This window comes from Herpailurus yagouaroundi, unplaced genomic scaffold, assembly GCF_014898765.1.
Source record: "Herpailurus yagouaroundi ecotype Mexico unplaced genomic scaffold, PumYag 194, whole genome shotgun sequence".
In the NCBI taxonomy this organism is placed as follows: Eukaryota; Metazoa; Chordata; class Mammalia; order Carnivora; family Felidae; genus Herpailurus; species Herpailurus yagouaroundi.
This window is the reverse complement of record NW_024412425.1, coordinates 4,292,803-4,308,216: the sequence shown is the minus strand read 5'-3', so window position 1 is coordinate 4,308,216 and position 15,414 is coordinate 4,292,803. Positions and strand designations below refer to the sequence as shown.

Here is a 15,414-nt window from a genome sequence, read left to right as displayed (position 1 = left end):
GATGGATCCCCTGACCAAACTTCTCTGCCTCCTTCCCAGCCTGGTTAACCCCATGATGGACCCCCTGGCCAAACCTCCCCGCCTCATTCCCAGCCTGCCCAGCAGTATGGTGGGCCCCCTGGCCAAACCTCCCTGCCTCGCTTCCCGCCTGGTTGACCCCATGATGGACCCCCTGAATCACTTTGTCTGCCTCCTTCCCAACCTGTCCAGCAGCGTTGTTGACCCCATGGACAAACTTCTCTGCTTCCTTTCCTGCTTGTCCGATGCCATTGTTGATCCCATGGGCTACCTTGTCCAAGCCGTTGTTGAGCCCCTGGACGCCCTTGTCCAGCTCTTTGCCAGCCTGGCTCCCCATGTGGCTAAGTCCATTAAAAACTTTCTCCACTTCCCTTCCAGCATGAGTGATTCCATTATTGATGCCTTCCAGGGCCTTGCCCACCTCTCTCTCTGCATTGCTCAGCCCTCGGTTGATTCCTTCAATGACCTTCTCAATGGGGTCATCATTGGCCGCCCATCCAGGAAGGGCCCCCCAGAGCAGTAGGAGGGAGCAGGAGCTGAGCAAACTGGCAAGGTGCATGTTGTTGGCAGGGTGGGGAGGATGCAGAGAGGAGCCAGAGAAGCAAAGCTGCTATTTATCCTCTACCTCCCTCCCTCTTCTCCACCCCTCATGACTCAATTACCCTGTGAGGCACTGACTTGGTCCCCAGTCAGGGAGGTATTTCCCAGAGAGCTTTGAGTTGAGCAATGAAGAGGAGGAGGAAGAGAGGGTGAGTCATGAATGGAGAACACTCACGTGGCATCTTCGCCTCTTGCCCATTTCAGGCCCTCCACCCCAAAGCCCAGATGGCCTCCCTTCCAACCACCCCCTCTTTTCATTCCTCCCCCACTGTCCAGGTCTCCTCTCTCCCAACCCCACCTTCCAGCACCCCCATCCTCACGACCCAGGCCTGGCTCTTCACTCCTCTTGGGGGACGGAAGGATCCAGTTTCCCCAGTAGTGAGAGTCTGGGGCGATGGGAGGTGCAGTCAAGGGAAGGAGAGCACTCTTAGGGAGTTGAAGGAGTCATGAGACCTTGCTCTTACTGTTCCAGTAGATGCCCCCTGACCTACACTTACCGCGTCCCAGCCCCATGGGTCTTCTCCCTGGTCCTCAGACACACCAGGTTTATTCCTGCCTCCATGGCCTTTGCACTTGCCGTCTTCCCTGTCTGCAACGCACGACTCAGATCTTCACATGGTGGATTCTTCCTTATTCTGCTCTTGACTCAAATGTGGCCTTCTAAAAACAAAAAATGAAACAAAACAAGAACCTTCCCACAGACCGACCAGCCACCACCTGCCCTTCCTTCTGGTGACCTTTGTCATGCCCAGGCTAGACTCCCGGCTGTTCCCCTCCAACCCCTGCCACCATGTGAACGCTTGGGGCTTTAGGCTGGGACCGAGGAGGCCCCAGGGGGAGGAGGGAAGGAAGGATGAGCCCCTGGCCGCCAGCCCGGGTTCTGGCTGTCTCTCAGTTATATTGGATGATATCATCCTTTTGTTTTTATTTTTATAAGTATTTACCATGACCCAAAATTATCCTTTATATTGTCTACATCACCTATCAGATTGTAAACTTCCAGAGGACAGGGCTTTTGTGTTGGTCACTGCTACATCCTCAATTTTTAGAACATTGCCTGGGGTTCAGTTAATATTTCCAGGCTAAACAAGTGGATGGATTAAAAGAAGCACTCCCCAAAAGTATGTGATGTAAGTACACATAGTATGCTTGCTAAGGGAGCCTGAGTCTCAGAGGGCGCTGGAGAGAGGGGTGCCTGGGTCCCCAGAGCAGCATAGGGCCCCTTGGGGAGGGTTACAGATTTTGGAGCCAGGACACATTCTCATAACAGAACCTTGGCTCCTGCTTCCTAGGCCTTGGGCAAGGGCAGAGGACTGATTGCCATGCGTTGGGACAGGACGCAGTGTCTCCTGAAAAGCCGGTTGAGGCAGCCACGGGGAGGGGCCGAAGACCGGGGGCAGCAAGAGAGTGTCAGCCAGAACCCGGGCTGGCGGCCAGGGGCTCATCCTTCCTTCCCTCCTCCCCCTGGGGCCTCCTCGGTCCCAGCCTAAAGCCCCAAGCGTTCACATGGTGGCAGGGGTTGGAGGGGAACAGCCCGGGAGTCTAGCCTGGGCATGACAAAGGTCACCAGAAGGAAGGGCAGGTGGTGGCTGGTCGGTCTGTGGCAGCATCGTTATCTGGGGCTAGTTTAGAGGCAGGCGGAGACCAGGAGAATGAGAGCCAGTGTGTGGGTAAGTTGGGTGTAGGGGTGAAAGAGATTTGGGTTTTGATGCCAAAGGGAGAGACAGAGAGGGGGTGGAGGTGGGATTCCCGGTGGGAAGGCTCACGGGAAGGAATGTACAGGGTGTGAGTGAGCGGGGGTGGCAGAGTTATGTGCGTGGGTGCCCAGGTGTGGTGAGAATCTGCACGTGTTGTCAGCTCCGTTCAAAGGCCCACCCCCCTCGGAGGACCCATGGTGCCACCCGGGGTCCTGACGCCCAGGCCCAGAGACCCAGGGGCTTCTGCCATTTCTAGGCACTCCTGTAGAGGGCGACAAACCGTGCCACGTCTCCAAGCTTGAACTCATTAAATCTGTCTCCCAGTTTCACGCTCCAGGGACAAAGCCAAATCCCTGGGCAACCTCAGGTGTGGCTCTTCTGCCCTTGTCCGGTGCCTAAATGAGGGAGTTTCCCGTGCCAGGAGATTGCAGGGTGGGGAGGGGCGGGTGGTGAACTTCAGAATCCTAATCCGCCCTGAGATTGAGAGGTGGGGTTTCTCCTTTTGAAATGCACTCCATCGTATCCTTCCACCCCTCTCTCTGCCCATCCCACCATCTCCCGGCAGCCCCAGTGCTTCTCAGTCCCGTTCCCATTTGCCACTACTTGATTCAGGACTTTGGCATCTGGCGCCATAAGAGACTGGCCTGGAGTCGTCCTTCCTTTGCCGTCCTCTGTTGGCTTTGGTCATGTGGCCCTGTTGCTTCTCTAAAGCAAGTCAAAGAGGTTTCTGTGGCCCAGCGTCACAGCAAACGGTCCCCGGGAGGGAGCGGTGGGAGCACACACACGGCCTCAGAGAGCACATGCCCTGCCCAGGGCCTTCCCGCTCTGGTTAGGATCTGCAACCATTCCTATGGGCTGGCGAACACTTGTTCCTGAGGCTTTGGCAGATCTTTTTTTAATTATTCTTATTCTTTTTAACGTTTATTTTTGAGAGAGAGAGAGAAAGAGAGAGAAACAGTGTGAGTGGGGGGAGGGGCAGAGAGCGAGAGAGGGAGACACAGAATCTGAAGCAGGCTCCAGGCTCTGAGCTGTCAGCACAGAGCCCGAAATAGGGCTCGAACTCACAAACCACGAGATCATGACCTGAGCCAAAATCTGACACCTAACCGACTGAGCCACCGAGGAACCTCTGCTTTAGCAGATCTTGCCCATAAAGTCATCTGGATCTGGGTCAGCCTTTGGGAGGATAAATCTTAACTCTGTTTCTTCTTTTGTTATTGGCCGGCTCAGATTTGTCATTTCTTTTTACACCACTGTTGATCCTTTATATTTTCTTAATGTTTATATTTGAGAGAGAGAGAGAGAGAGAGAGAGAGAGAGAGAGAGAGAGAGCGCACCAGGGAAGAGGCAGAGACAGAAGACGACACAGAATCCGAAGCAGGCTCCAGGCTCTGAGCTGTCAGCACAGAGCCCCACGCAGGGCTCAAACTTGTGAACCATGAGATCCTGACCTGAAGTCGGTCATTCAACAGACTGAGCCACCTAGGTGCCCCACCCCTTTATATTTTCTAAGAAAAATTTTAATTGCATCTAGCTTTCCACATCTGTCATTGTAAAGTTGTACAAAACTGGCCCCTCTTCAGTCCTGGTTTCATTTGGGTGATCTTCCACAGCCCCCATCATACATGTTAAGTTTGTCCCCCTTTTCATTAATACCTGTAGTTTGGTCTTGAGTCATTGAAATTTCCCCATCTGTACACCCAATTTATCTTCAGTTCCCCTTCCCTGAAGCATCCAAACAGGAGAGCTCACCTTCACCCTGTCCCATGGCAGGTGCTTGGCAAACGGAGTTCCCACGAAGCCTTGGGGAAGGAAGAGGTTATGGCATCATCCTGCCGCTTCTGGCTTCCACACCTCTCTCTGAGATGGTGACTCCCTCTTGACCCAAACCCCCACACTCCCTAAATCTTGGTCACAGCTGTGTGTCAGCTAGCCCTGCAGGTGAAGGCCCTTGCCTGTGAGTCACAGATGTGCAAGCAAGCCCCCACCCCCAGTGCTTTAGAGGAAAGGAGCCATCTGTCCATCTGTCCCAGAAGCTGCTTTGCCCTGGCACAGTTTTAGGTGGCAGAGGCCCCATGGTGAACGACAGGGGATACATTGAGCAAATAAATTAATAACTAGATCATGACAAACTATGTGAAAAGCCACAAGAAGAATGGGATGCTGTGAGAGGATCTGACTTGGAGGTCACTTAAATTTAAGATTGGGAGTCAGAAGAAATGTGAGGATGCAATATTTCTGTATTCACTCTGGTATTTATTGAGTGAGCACTGTACGTGCCAAACCTTCCTCTAGTCAGTGGGATAGAAAAGTGAAGGTAGACAAGCATTCTGCCCTCCAAGAGTCTAGGGGGCAGAGACACCCGGCAAGAAAACGAATAAACAAGATGATTTTTAGGGAGAGACATTTGCTGTGAGAAAAATTAAAATGTAGGGAGTATAACGATGGAGTTTTGCGCACTGGAACATCTAACTCAGGGAGCGAAGTCGGACAAAGCTTCCTGGGAGATAGGCGGGTTGAGGGGGTGAGGGCGATGGTCGGTAGTGATTGAGGCAGGACAGAACTTCAGATGGGAGTCAGGAGGGCCTCTCTTAAAGGGTGGCGCCGGAGGGAAACCAAGAGGCAGCCGAGCAAGGACACGGCTTTCCAAGCAAAAACAAACAAACCGCAGCTAGGCAGCTAACTAACCAGAGGAGGGCCAAGGAGCAGCACACAGCCAGTGTGCCCAGGGAGAGAGAGAGAGAGAGAGACCAGGGCTTTGGGGACCAGTGTAAAAAGTTGGATTCTATTCTAGACGTCAGTGGCGGGCGGCCTGGGGGCTGCGGTGCACGCGCGCGGACGTCACACGCTTCGCACCGCCTCCTCTGTGACGTCACAGGGCACTGTGACGTCACGGCGAGACGCTCCGACCCCACTAGCTTGGGCACCCCACTAGCTTGGGCGCCCCGCACCGCAGTAACGTCCCGGCAGCTCCCGGAGCGACCAGGCAATGAAACCTTAGGCCATGTCGAAACGCGACATCGTCCTCACCAACGTCACCGTTGTCCAGCTACTGCGACAGCCGTGCCCGGGTGAGGGAGGCAGCGGGGCGACCCCGGGGAACGGGAGAAAGGGCTGGCCGGAGCCCCCGCAGCCCCGAGCCCCCTGCGGCGCGCGTGCCCGCCGCCCAGTGTCCACGAGGGAGGGGGCAGGAGGCGGGGTGCGGCGCCGCTGGCCCGCGACTCTGCCACGGCGGAGCCGCTTCCCTCCGTCCCTACCCCCTGCGCTGCTGGCCGAGTGGTTTCTATAGCGATGGCGGCGGGCCAGATAGCGGCCCCCATCGGCCGTGGCGCCGCCAGCGCGCGGTGGGAGCAGGGGCCGGGACAGGGGCGGAGCCGCGTCTACGAGGGCGCATTTCTGAGAACCGCCGCAGGTGGCTGAAGAACCTCTGCCAGCTGGGTTTCACGTAGGAGGGACGCTCTTATCGCCCAGCGCGGAAAGGCCGCTTGGGGGTTGGTGGGCTTTGTCCTCCTCGGCCTGTGCACAGCGAGAGCCGCGCCAAGCACGTTACAGGCGTGCGCTCATTGGAAGCTCACAAACACCCGGTGAGACCAGGGTGTTTATTGACCCCACTCAGAGCGGCAGGGAAGAGCGCGAGCCACCTCCCTCGGTCTCTCAGCACCAGAATAGTAGCGCTGGGACTCCCAGTCCCCTGCTCCGAGCCATCGGGCAGCCAGCCCTACCGCACCCAACCATAGGTGCACCCACACTCCAGCCGGATGAACCCAGGTCTTGCCACAGGGCAACCGGCATTCCCCCGGCTGCTTCCGCTGCCTCCGTACTGACCGCGGCCGGGGTGCCAGGGCCGGAGGCGGTGGGAGGGACCCCCGAGGAGCTGCGCGGGGCAGATCCGCTGCTGCCCGCTGCGGACCTCCCGCCTGCTCAGCGCTCGCCCCGTGACCTCGGGCCTCGGTTTCCCCTCTGTGAGGCGGATTTATCGCTCCTGCCTCACAGCATTCAGCGAGCAGGTGGCCGCGAGAGCTCAGCACGGCACCTAGCCCATGGCAGCACCCAGGAAATGGGAGCGTCATCTTAATTAGGAGAGCACGCGCCTGTTGCCTTTGTTTCACCTACCAGGTGATGCTTCATCACTGAAGCTCCTTCAGGCTCTTCCTTCCTAGTGCAGGAGCTTCCCTCCAGCCCACGCACCCCACCCCTGGAGTGGAGGGGAGGAGAGAGAAAGCCTGGGGGCAGGTGGGAGAGGAGAGCCACCCGAGTTTTCTCCCGAAAGGCCGCCGAGTGGTCTCAGATTCCCACTCTTAGCCCAGATGAACGAATCTCCCTCTTTCGTGATAGCGGAAGCAGAACCCCCAGGAATGCAAACATCCTAGGTCACCAAAGCCACAGGGTCACTGCCACCAATCAAGAAACTCTTAAAACCTTCATGAACTGGTATTGCCCCTGGAGACCCACAGTCCAGACTCAGACCACATGGACTGCGGCAGCCGGTAGAGGTCGGGGAGACCCACAGGCCAGCTGGCCCAGGGCTCCTAGCCCCACCACCTCCCAGGTGCCTTTGATTCTGGCGCCAAGAGCAACACCCACCTTCCTCCTCCAGGGCCTCTCCAACCTCTTCTCTCTTCCTTTCCTCACAAGTACTCTTGGTAGCAACCTCTTCCCTCTGCTGAGGTCAGCACCTACTGGGCCTGGAGATCTGAGTCTTCACAGCAGCCCCCAGGTAGAAGGTGCAGATGCCACACCAGGAAACAGGCCAGAGAGCTCATTCACTTGCTCAAGGCCACGCAGGTGGCTGAGCAGGGGCTGACATTCAGGCCTGATTCCCAGCTAGAAACCCTCTGCCGGCCAGGCCCCCTGACTGCGGCCTCTACGTCTCCCCTCCTCTCCTCAAGCCCTTATCTGTAGCCCAGCGAGCACGCCCCCAAACACAGGGGTTTTCAAATGCCGTATGGGAGTGGGAGCGTGTACGTTTGGAGAGGTGGAAGCTGGAGTGGGTTTCCATTCGTTTCGTGTTTTGATACACCTGTATTTCCTACTACTCTGAGCATAAGAATCACCTGGAGTGCTTTTAGAATCAGGAGTCCTTGGCTTCAGTGTAGACCTATTGAATCAGATTTCCCTAGGAAGAGGTCGACCGTGGGATTCTTAGGGGACCACGGGGTTGGCACAATTATCAGACAAGTTTGGGAAATAATCTTTGAAATATTAATGTATGTGGACTGTCTCCTAGACTCCATCATAAGCATCACATATATCATCTCATTTAATCACAGTGACTCTCTGAGAGTGTACTATTATTTTCATTTTACAGAGGAGGAAACTGAGGCATAGACAGTATCACTCCCGAGTGATTGTTAAAAATACATGCATAATGAGTTAGAATCTCTAGGGGAGAGGCCCTGGCATGCGTATCTTTTTTTTTTTTTTAAGTTTATCTTCAGAGAGAGAGAGAGAGAGAGAGAGCATGTGAACAAGCAAGGGAGAGGCAGAAAGAGAGAGGGAGAGATTTCCAAGCAGGCTCTGCGCTGACAGCAACACAGAGCTCAAACTACAAACCATGAGATCATGACCTGAGCTGAAAACCAAGGCGTCTGACACTTAACCAACTGAGCCACCCAGGCGTCCCCAGGCATTGGTATTTTAAGCAAGCCTACCCCGTGATCATTCTGTGGATCAGGTGGGTTGGGGAAACAGTGGGCTAGGTGGTTGGCCTCTAGGGGCCTGGAACCAGCAACAGGTTCTGGGTGGCAAAAAGGGTTCATTCTCTCCCACTATGGTGGCGCAGCTCATTGTCCCCACTCTCCTCAACAGTGACCAGAGCACCACCCCCGCCTGAGCCCAAGGTTGAGGCAGAGCCAGGGCCACAGCCCGAGCCCCGGCCTGAGCCAGAGCCTAAACCTGAGCCAGTCAAGGAGGAAGCCCCGCCTCCTGCCCCTAAGAAGGTCCCTGTGGTTCGGAAGCTGACCGTGGGCATCAATGGGTGAGTCAGGCCTGGCCCTAGCCGCTCCTGAAGGCTTAGGGCCCAGCCTTTCCTCTGGTTGCTGCCTGAGGCATCTCCCCATTTCTCACCATCAGTGCTCTCATTCTGCCCATCCTGGCTGAAGAAATACAGGGAGAAGGTACAGGGGTGCACCCTGAGAGGGCTCACATTCTGGTGGGAATCAGGAACACGACAGTTCAGTGACGCATGACATGAACAGCATGGAAGTTGGGTACAGTAAGGCTGGAGAGAGTAGTGGTAGCCAGTTCTGAGGTTGGGGCAGCTCAGTGGGCTAACAAGCAGGAAGTCAGTGCGTGAAGCACACTGGCACTGGGTGGGGAGCAAGCAAGGGAGAAAAGGAGGGAGGGAGCAGGGGAAAGCTGGTAGGGGCCTGGCAGGCCATGGTAAGCAGTCCAGATTTGGTTTTACTGATTAAGAGCCATGGAGGTTTTCCAGCCATGAGACATAATTTGACCTAAGCTCTATAAGATCCATCCAGCTACAAGATTAGGGATGGGGGATGGGCTGAATGGATAGCAGAAGCAGTGAAGAGGCTGAAGAGGACATCTGGGCAAGAGATGACAGTGGCCGCACTTTGCCTTCTCTCCCCAGACTGAGTCCCACCCAGTACCCTAGAGTGCACCTCCTGTTATCCCCTTTTCTCCCGTCCCCTCCTCTGCCTGCTGGCGAGGATTCTGAGGACAACCCCCACAACCCTTGTCCCTGGACAGATTTGGACGCATCGGCCGCCTGGTGCTACGCGCCTGCATGGAGAAGGGTGTTAAGGTGGTGGCAGTGAATGATCCATTCATTGACCCAGAATATATGGTGAGCAGCAGGCCGACGGTAGACCTGGGAAAGGTGGGACTGGAGTGGGGAGGGGGCTCGGGAGAGCTCCATGGAAGGCTCCCAGATGCCGTGTGGCTCCTTCACCGGGGTGGGGACACCCTTGGGCTGCCAGCTCCTCCACCCTTGACACTCAAGACTGGGAGCCATCCTGTCTCCCACAGGTGTACATGTTTAAATATGACTCCACCCATGGCCAGTACAAGGGGAACGTGGAATTCAGGAACGGACAGCTGGTCGTAGACAACCAGGAGATCAACGTCTTCCAGTGGTAAGGGAAGCTGTGTGATGCATGCCTGCAGCAGATTAACACAGGAGCTGTAGAGATGACCAGATGAGAGTCCAGCCCCTTGTGTGGGGCCCGGAACCCCCCCCCCAAATTGTGTGTGCACGTGCCTCTGGGTACTGGGCTCGAGGGGTCTGAGAAGTCGCTGGCCCCTAAAATGGTGTAAAAACACTAGTCTAGAAAGCTGACCCACTCTTTTTATTTAGCACACATTTACATGTTTTCTCACAGGCAGAGCAACTCGATGTTTAACACTCAACTTCTGATTCTCCTTCAACCCCCAAACCTACTCATCTCCCTTCCCAGGAAATGGCATCACCACCTAGCCAACCGCTTCCACTTGGTTCCTACAGAGCAGCCACAGAGGCCTTTTAAAAACATCACCTGGACGCGGTGACTCCCCTACTTAAATCTTCCAATGGCTTCCCATTCCCCCATGAATAAAATCCCAGCTCCTGATGGGGCCCCCAGGACTCTTAGCTCCCCCCTGCCTTTCCATGTCATCCCAGCCAAGCCGGCCATCCACCTCTTGGGACCCTCTTACACCTGGGCAATGCTGACTCCTTAGTACCCGTTTCACGTGGTTCACACTGACATCAGTACCCTTCCTGCCACTGAAAGATATGTTTAGAATCTGTAAATCAAAAGCAGTAATGTTAGATACTTAATATGCTTTCAAATATAAACACTTTCAAGATAACAAAAAATTTAAAAATTTATAAAAGGGGAAACCGTAACTGTTCTTTATCTTTCTAATGTAAATTAGCAGCCACAACTGGCCCTGCTGCCGCTTGAGACAGCCGCAGCCACTCCCAGCACCTCGGTGTCTATGCGCGCAGGGCAGGAGGCCTGGGGGCAGGAGGGCTGGTGACGAGGCACTCAGGGCTGGGTGCGAGCAGGATGAGCAGGACGGTGGGTGGGGGCGGGACTGGAGAGCCCCTGAGTATATAAGCTGCCTGAGCCAAGTTTGGAATCTTAACCCCTAACACAATTCCGGCACAGCAGTCACTGCTCAGACATCCCGTGTCCTTTCCTTGCTCAGCCTGGCGCTCCTGCCACCTGGGGCACTCTCCCTGCCTTCCCCATCCCATCTGTCCCCTCGGTGTGCGCCCAGCACTCAGGTGCTGCCTGCCTTGGTGACCCCAGCAGCTCTTCCCTGTCCGCCCGCTTTTGTCACTGCACTGTGGATGTTCTTCGGGCACTCGGCACTAGCCATGTGGTTTGTGTGTTTTACCCTCGCTTCACCCCTTCCTAGCTGGGTGACCTTGGGCAAGAGACTGAAATGTCCTAGCCTGTTTCCTACGGTATCTGCTGGGGATGATGATCATACCCACCACAGCAGTAGTGGGGAGTACGACCGAAGTTAACAGGTGTGGGGGGACACTGGGAAGGGTGTTTCCCCACAAAGCCACAGTCATCTCGCAGGGAGGGCCCTCTTGCTTTGTGTCGCCATTACGGCTTTGGCACCGCAGACGCAGGCCCTAGCCCTGGGTAGACTCTACTTCCTTGAAGAATGAATGGAATCCTCCAAACAGCCCTCTGGGCAGGAGGGCAGGGCCAGTGACAGCCTAGAAAAGGAGCTGGAGTCTCCTGAGATGCCAATTCAGCAACGGCAGAGGAATATGAAGTGCTCCCCTCTCCACCGCAACTTGGAAGGCAGGAAAAAGGGGGCAGCAGAGAAGAACTAGTTGGGCCAGATGATGAAAAGCGCACCCTGACAGAACAGATGGCCGGAGAGAACCATGTGTGGCGGTCCAGGGAGATGGGAAGCAGCTTGTTCGTTCGCTTGTTCCATTCTCACAGTGCATCCAGGGCCAGCCCGCCTGCCCTCTCAGCCGGCTCTGCCTGCTACTCTCCTCCCCTCTGCCCAGGTGCAGGCTCCTCTGAAAAATGCCAGTAACAGTGCCTACTCCTCAGGTCGCCAGGGTTAAAGGAGTTCAATAAGGTAGGGCATTCAGAACATGGGTATGCGGCAGGCGTGTATATTGGTTAACAAAAAAACCCCCACCAACACTGAAACCCTCTACAGGGTGCAGGCTCAGTGGCACAGAGTGGTCTAGAAGACAAAACAGATGCTGACAAATAACCGCAGAAGAAAATATCACTGTTGTGATAAACCCCGTGAAGAGAAAAAACCAGTATACGGTTTATTCACTTATCGCTGCTTGGCTAAAGCCAAGTAGAAGACAGCAAACACTAGGTGTCTGATGTTTCAAATACAAACATTGGCTATCAAGTGGAAATGTGAGCTTCTCAAACAGCAAACAGAATCTCCTCTACTTTCTAATGTAAACCACTAGTCACTGCAGGCCCCAGGGCCACCTCAGGCTTCAGTTCTCCCCTGGGATCCGTTCTCAGGGATGGAGAGTGTCTTTAGAGACTTGCCCAGCCTCTCGCACCGGGCTCTCGGTGGAGGACAAGGGACTAGGAGGGCTGTGGGGAGGTTGTCAGGGCTGGGGACCGGAAGCGGCGGGGCAGGCCTCACCCTGCCGGGGCCCACATTTTGGGCAGCATATGTAGAATGGACCTGACCTGGCTGGGAGCAGTCAGGGATGGCCCCCCTGGGGGCGTTGAGGCTTAAGTCAGGAAGGTGGCAGCTTGGACCGAGGCATAGCAGGCGGGGTGGAGTCAAGAAAAGAGGCCCTCGAGGCGGGGTTAGTGATGAAAGGCAAAACCAGCAGGATCAAATCCACTGGGACAGCTAGGTATGGGGTGGGGGAAAAAGACAGTTGCAGGCCAGGCAGGAAGGTGTCTGGTCAGCCTTTTGAACAGTGCAGGCCATGACTGTGAAGGCAAGGCCATGCAGCAAAAGACTGACTCCAGCGCTGCCACCCTCCACAGCAAGCAGCCCAGAGATATCCCCTGGAAGTCTGTTGGGAGCCCCTTCGTGGTGGAGTCCACGGGTGTGTACCTGTCGTTAGAGGAAACTTCGGTAAGTGGGGGACAGGTGCCTGGGGCTGGCTGGGTGGGTGGGGGGGGGTGACATTTGAAGCACCTCCTGACATCTGTGCTCCTTCTCTAGAACCACATTGAGGCAGGTGCCACGCGTGTGGTAATCTGCGCACCGTCACCGGACGCGCCCATGTTTGTCATGGGGGTAAACGAGACGAACTATAACCCTGACTCCATGAAAATTGTCAGGTAACGGGCAGCAACATTCTGAAGCGTGTGGGTGGCACCCAGAGGACGTGCCAGCCTCACCCTCTTCACCCCTACTCCCAATAGCCCCCTGGTGCTTTCACATCTCCCTTCCCAAAGCCTTAACAACCATCACATTAACATTACCCTGAGACTGTTAGAACGGCACGGCTCCTGGGGAACATGCTTGGGGAGCTTCTCCGGCCACACTTGTGGTGCCTCCTTCAGCCTGAAGGCACCCCCAGTGATCTCTCTCATCCCCATCCTGACTTTCACAAAACCAGGCCTGTGTGCATAAACTGAGAGGTGAGGGGGGTAGTGCTGGCTCTGGGCCTCACCTCACGGTGCCCTTGCACACCTGGGCCGTTTCAGCAATGCATCCTGCACCACCAACTGCCTGGCCCCCCTTGCCAAGGTCATCCATGAGAGATTTGGGATCGTGGAAGGGCTGATGGTGAGTTGGAGAGGGGCTGGAGCAGGAGGGATGGCAGGGAAACTCTACACCTTCCTCCCAGGACTTGCTTAGTGTGTGGTGGTAAAAGGGAGAGACTGGTTTCGGGAGGAGGAGCCAGGTGGTAAAGTCTCTTAAACACCGTGCAACTTGCAGACAAGGCTGGACCCTGGCCTGCACGTGGCCCTCCTGTGGTCTCTGGTGGTGGCCACACCAGTCTCCACACCTGGGTTAGAACCTCAGGCCTGGGAAAAAGAGGCATGGAGTTTAGGAGAAGGCCTCAACAACTCAGCCCTCTTCCTCTCCCAAGACCACAGTTCATTCCTACACTGCCACCCAGAAGACAGTGGACGGGCCATCAAAGAAGGCCTGGAGAGATGGACGGGGTGCCCACCAGAACATCATCCCAGCCTCCACAGGGGCTGCCAAGGCCGTGGGCAAAGTCATCCCATCCCTCAGCGGGTATGAGGGCAGAAAGTTACAACCAGGGTCAGGGGGTGCACCCAGGAGGACTGGACTGGCCCCCAATCTTTGAGGTGTCCACTGAGGGGAAAGCAGAGACAACGAGGGATGGACAGAAAAGTCCCTGGGTTCTGACTCCCACCCCTAATGTGGGATTCTCCAGGAAGCTGACGGGAATGGCGTTCCGGGTGCCAACCCCAGATGTATCTGTTGTGGACCTGACCTGCCGCCTGGCCCAGCCTACCTCATACAAGGCCATCAAAGATGCCATAAAAGCAGCAGCCAAGGGGCCCATGGCTGGCATCCTTGCCTACACCGAGGATGAGGTAGGGGCTGAGGAGGGGGACCCTGGGAGAAGCCCTCTGAGGAGGAAATGTGATTGTCCACTTGCCAAAGAGCTGCTCACAATGTATCAAGAGAGGGACTGCAGGGCTGGGAAGGTCTGCTGTCCCTGCCTCAGGGCCTTTGCACTTGCTATTCCTGTGGTCTGGATAGCTCTTCTTCCAGGTGGCCACATAGTCTGCCGTCACTTCCAAGTCTCTACGTCAATTTCTGTCCTCAATAAGATAATCTATTTCTGGCCCTTTCCCTTACCTGAAATTTCATTTCATAGTCACTATTGGCACTGCTAGCACGTGCACAAGAAAGCCGGGACTTTGGGACTATCTTTTCACCTCCGTGGCCCCAGCCATCTTCCCGGGGCCTGGCACACAGCAGGTGCTCGATACATGCTTAGTGAACAAGACAATGGCTCCCATTTTTCAACGCTTACTTGGGACAGGCCATGGCCGGGTGGCCTCCCTGTGAAGAAAGGATGTCACCATCCCTTTGCTCCCGTCATGCCATCTCTGTACACCCACCTTTGGTGCTGCCTCTGTGCTTTAGTTCCTATAGGTCCACTCTCACACAGCCACCAGGATCTCGTTTTAAGCAAATCGGATCACATCCCCCCCACTGCTGAACACCTTCCTCTGTGGCCTTAACACCACACAAGGCCCAAGGCCTCAGGGCCTCTGTGTTGTAGCTCCTTCCACCTCAGGCACTGCTGAGGGCCTGAGTTGACCAGATGCTCCTAGACATCCAGACCCAGCCTGACCACCTCCCCTCAGAGAGGGCCTGCGTGCTGGCCCGCTCTGAGTGCCTGCATCGTTACCAGGAAGTCATGTTTATGGTGCAGCATGAGGGTGTTCGCCTTCTTAGTCCTTTGGCCACCCCCAGCAGGCAAAGCCCCAGTATGCCTTCCTCATACCGTCCCCAGAACCCGGACACAGCAGGGCTCCACCAGATATTGCAAATGAATGGATGGCCAACGTGCCTAAGAGTCGGAGCCTGGGCTCCTGGAGGTCCTTGCTCGGCGACCCACACTTTATCTTGAAATTCGAACGCCCAGGTTGTCTCCACGGACTTTGTGAGCAATACCCACTCGTCCATCTTCGATGCCAACGCCGGCATCGCGCTCAACGACAACTTCGTGAAGCTCATTTCCTGGTGAGGGGGAAGGAGTCCGAGAGATTGGGGGCGGGGGGAGAGCGGGAGTGGTTGAGAGGAATCCCCTGACCCGCCTCCTCCCTCCCCAGGTACGACAACGAATACGGCTACAGTCACCGGGTGGTGGACCTGCTCCTCTACATGTTCAGCCGAGACGGGTGAAGCAAGACGACCCCTCCTCTTCTGTTCCCCTGGGCTCCGGGGCCGGAACCCGTACCTCCCGTTGCCGCCTTCCCCGAAGAAGGAAGGCGCCCAGTTGTGAAATAAAAACGCAGAGTGCTCACTGTCGCGCCCGTGTCTCTGCGCCGGTCACTGCGGGGTCGCGGCGCGCCCCGCACTCAAACGCGCTCCGCCGGTGCCCGCGGGGGGACCACACCTCGCCGCCCCACCTGGCTCCGCGCCGGCGCACTGGGGCCGCGCAGGCTCCCGGCGCCCGGCGCGGGCCGTGACG

The 15,414-nt window shown here is 56.0% G+C and overlaps 2 protein-coding genes across 6 annotated transcripts in view; one reads left to right on the top strand and one right to left on the bottom strand.

Annotated features, from left to right (window-relative positions):
• Positions 1–629, bottom strand: part of SBSN (suprabasin) — a 3,799-nt gene extending 3,170 nt beyond the window's left edge. Inside the window, exons 1-2 of one of the 5 annotated variants that reach the window (XM_040446127.1) lie at positions 237–629; positions 1–74 (exon numbers count right to left, since the gene is read on the bottom strand). The exon at positions 1–74 is cut by the window's left edge and continues 689 nt beyond it. In XM_040446127.1, the coding sequence (XP_040302061.1) occupies positions 1–74; positions 237–577 (415 nt within the window). In that variant the 5' untranslated portion in view covers positions 578–629. The other 4 variants (XM_040446128.1, XM_040446125.1, XM_040446126.1 and 1 more) reach the window with 4 other exon arrangements.
• Positions 630–5,270: 4,641 nt separating this feature from the next.
• On the top strand, positions 5,271–15,247 carry GAPDHS (glyceraldehyde-3-phosphate dehydrogenase, spermatogenic). Its single transcript, XM_040446129.1, has 11 exons — positions 5,271–5,386; positions 8,124–8,292; positions 9,024–9,120; positions 9,303–9,409; positions 12,266–12,356; positions 12,447–12,565; positions 12,935–13,016; positions 13,324–13,475; positions 13,639–13,801; positions 14,866–14,963; positions 15,053–15,247. Exons 1-11 carry the CDS (start codon positions 5,320–5,322, stop codon positions 15,123–15,125), a joined length of 1,218 nt encoding a protein of 405 aa, XP_040302063.1. The 5' UTR covers positions 5,271–5,319; the 3' UTR covers positions 15,126–15,247.
• Positions 15,248–15,414: the final 167 nt, after the last annotated feature.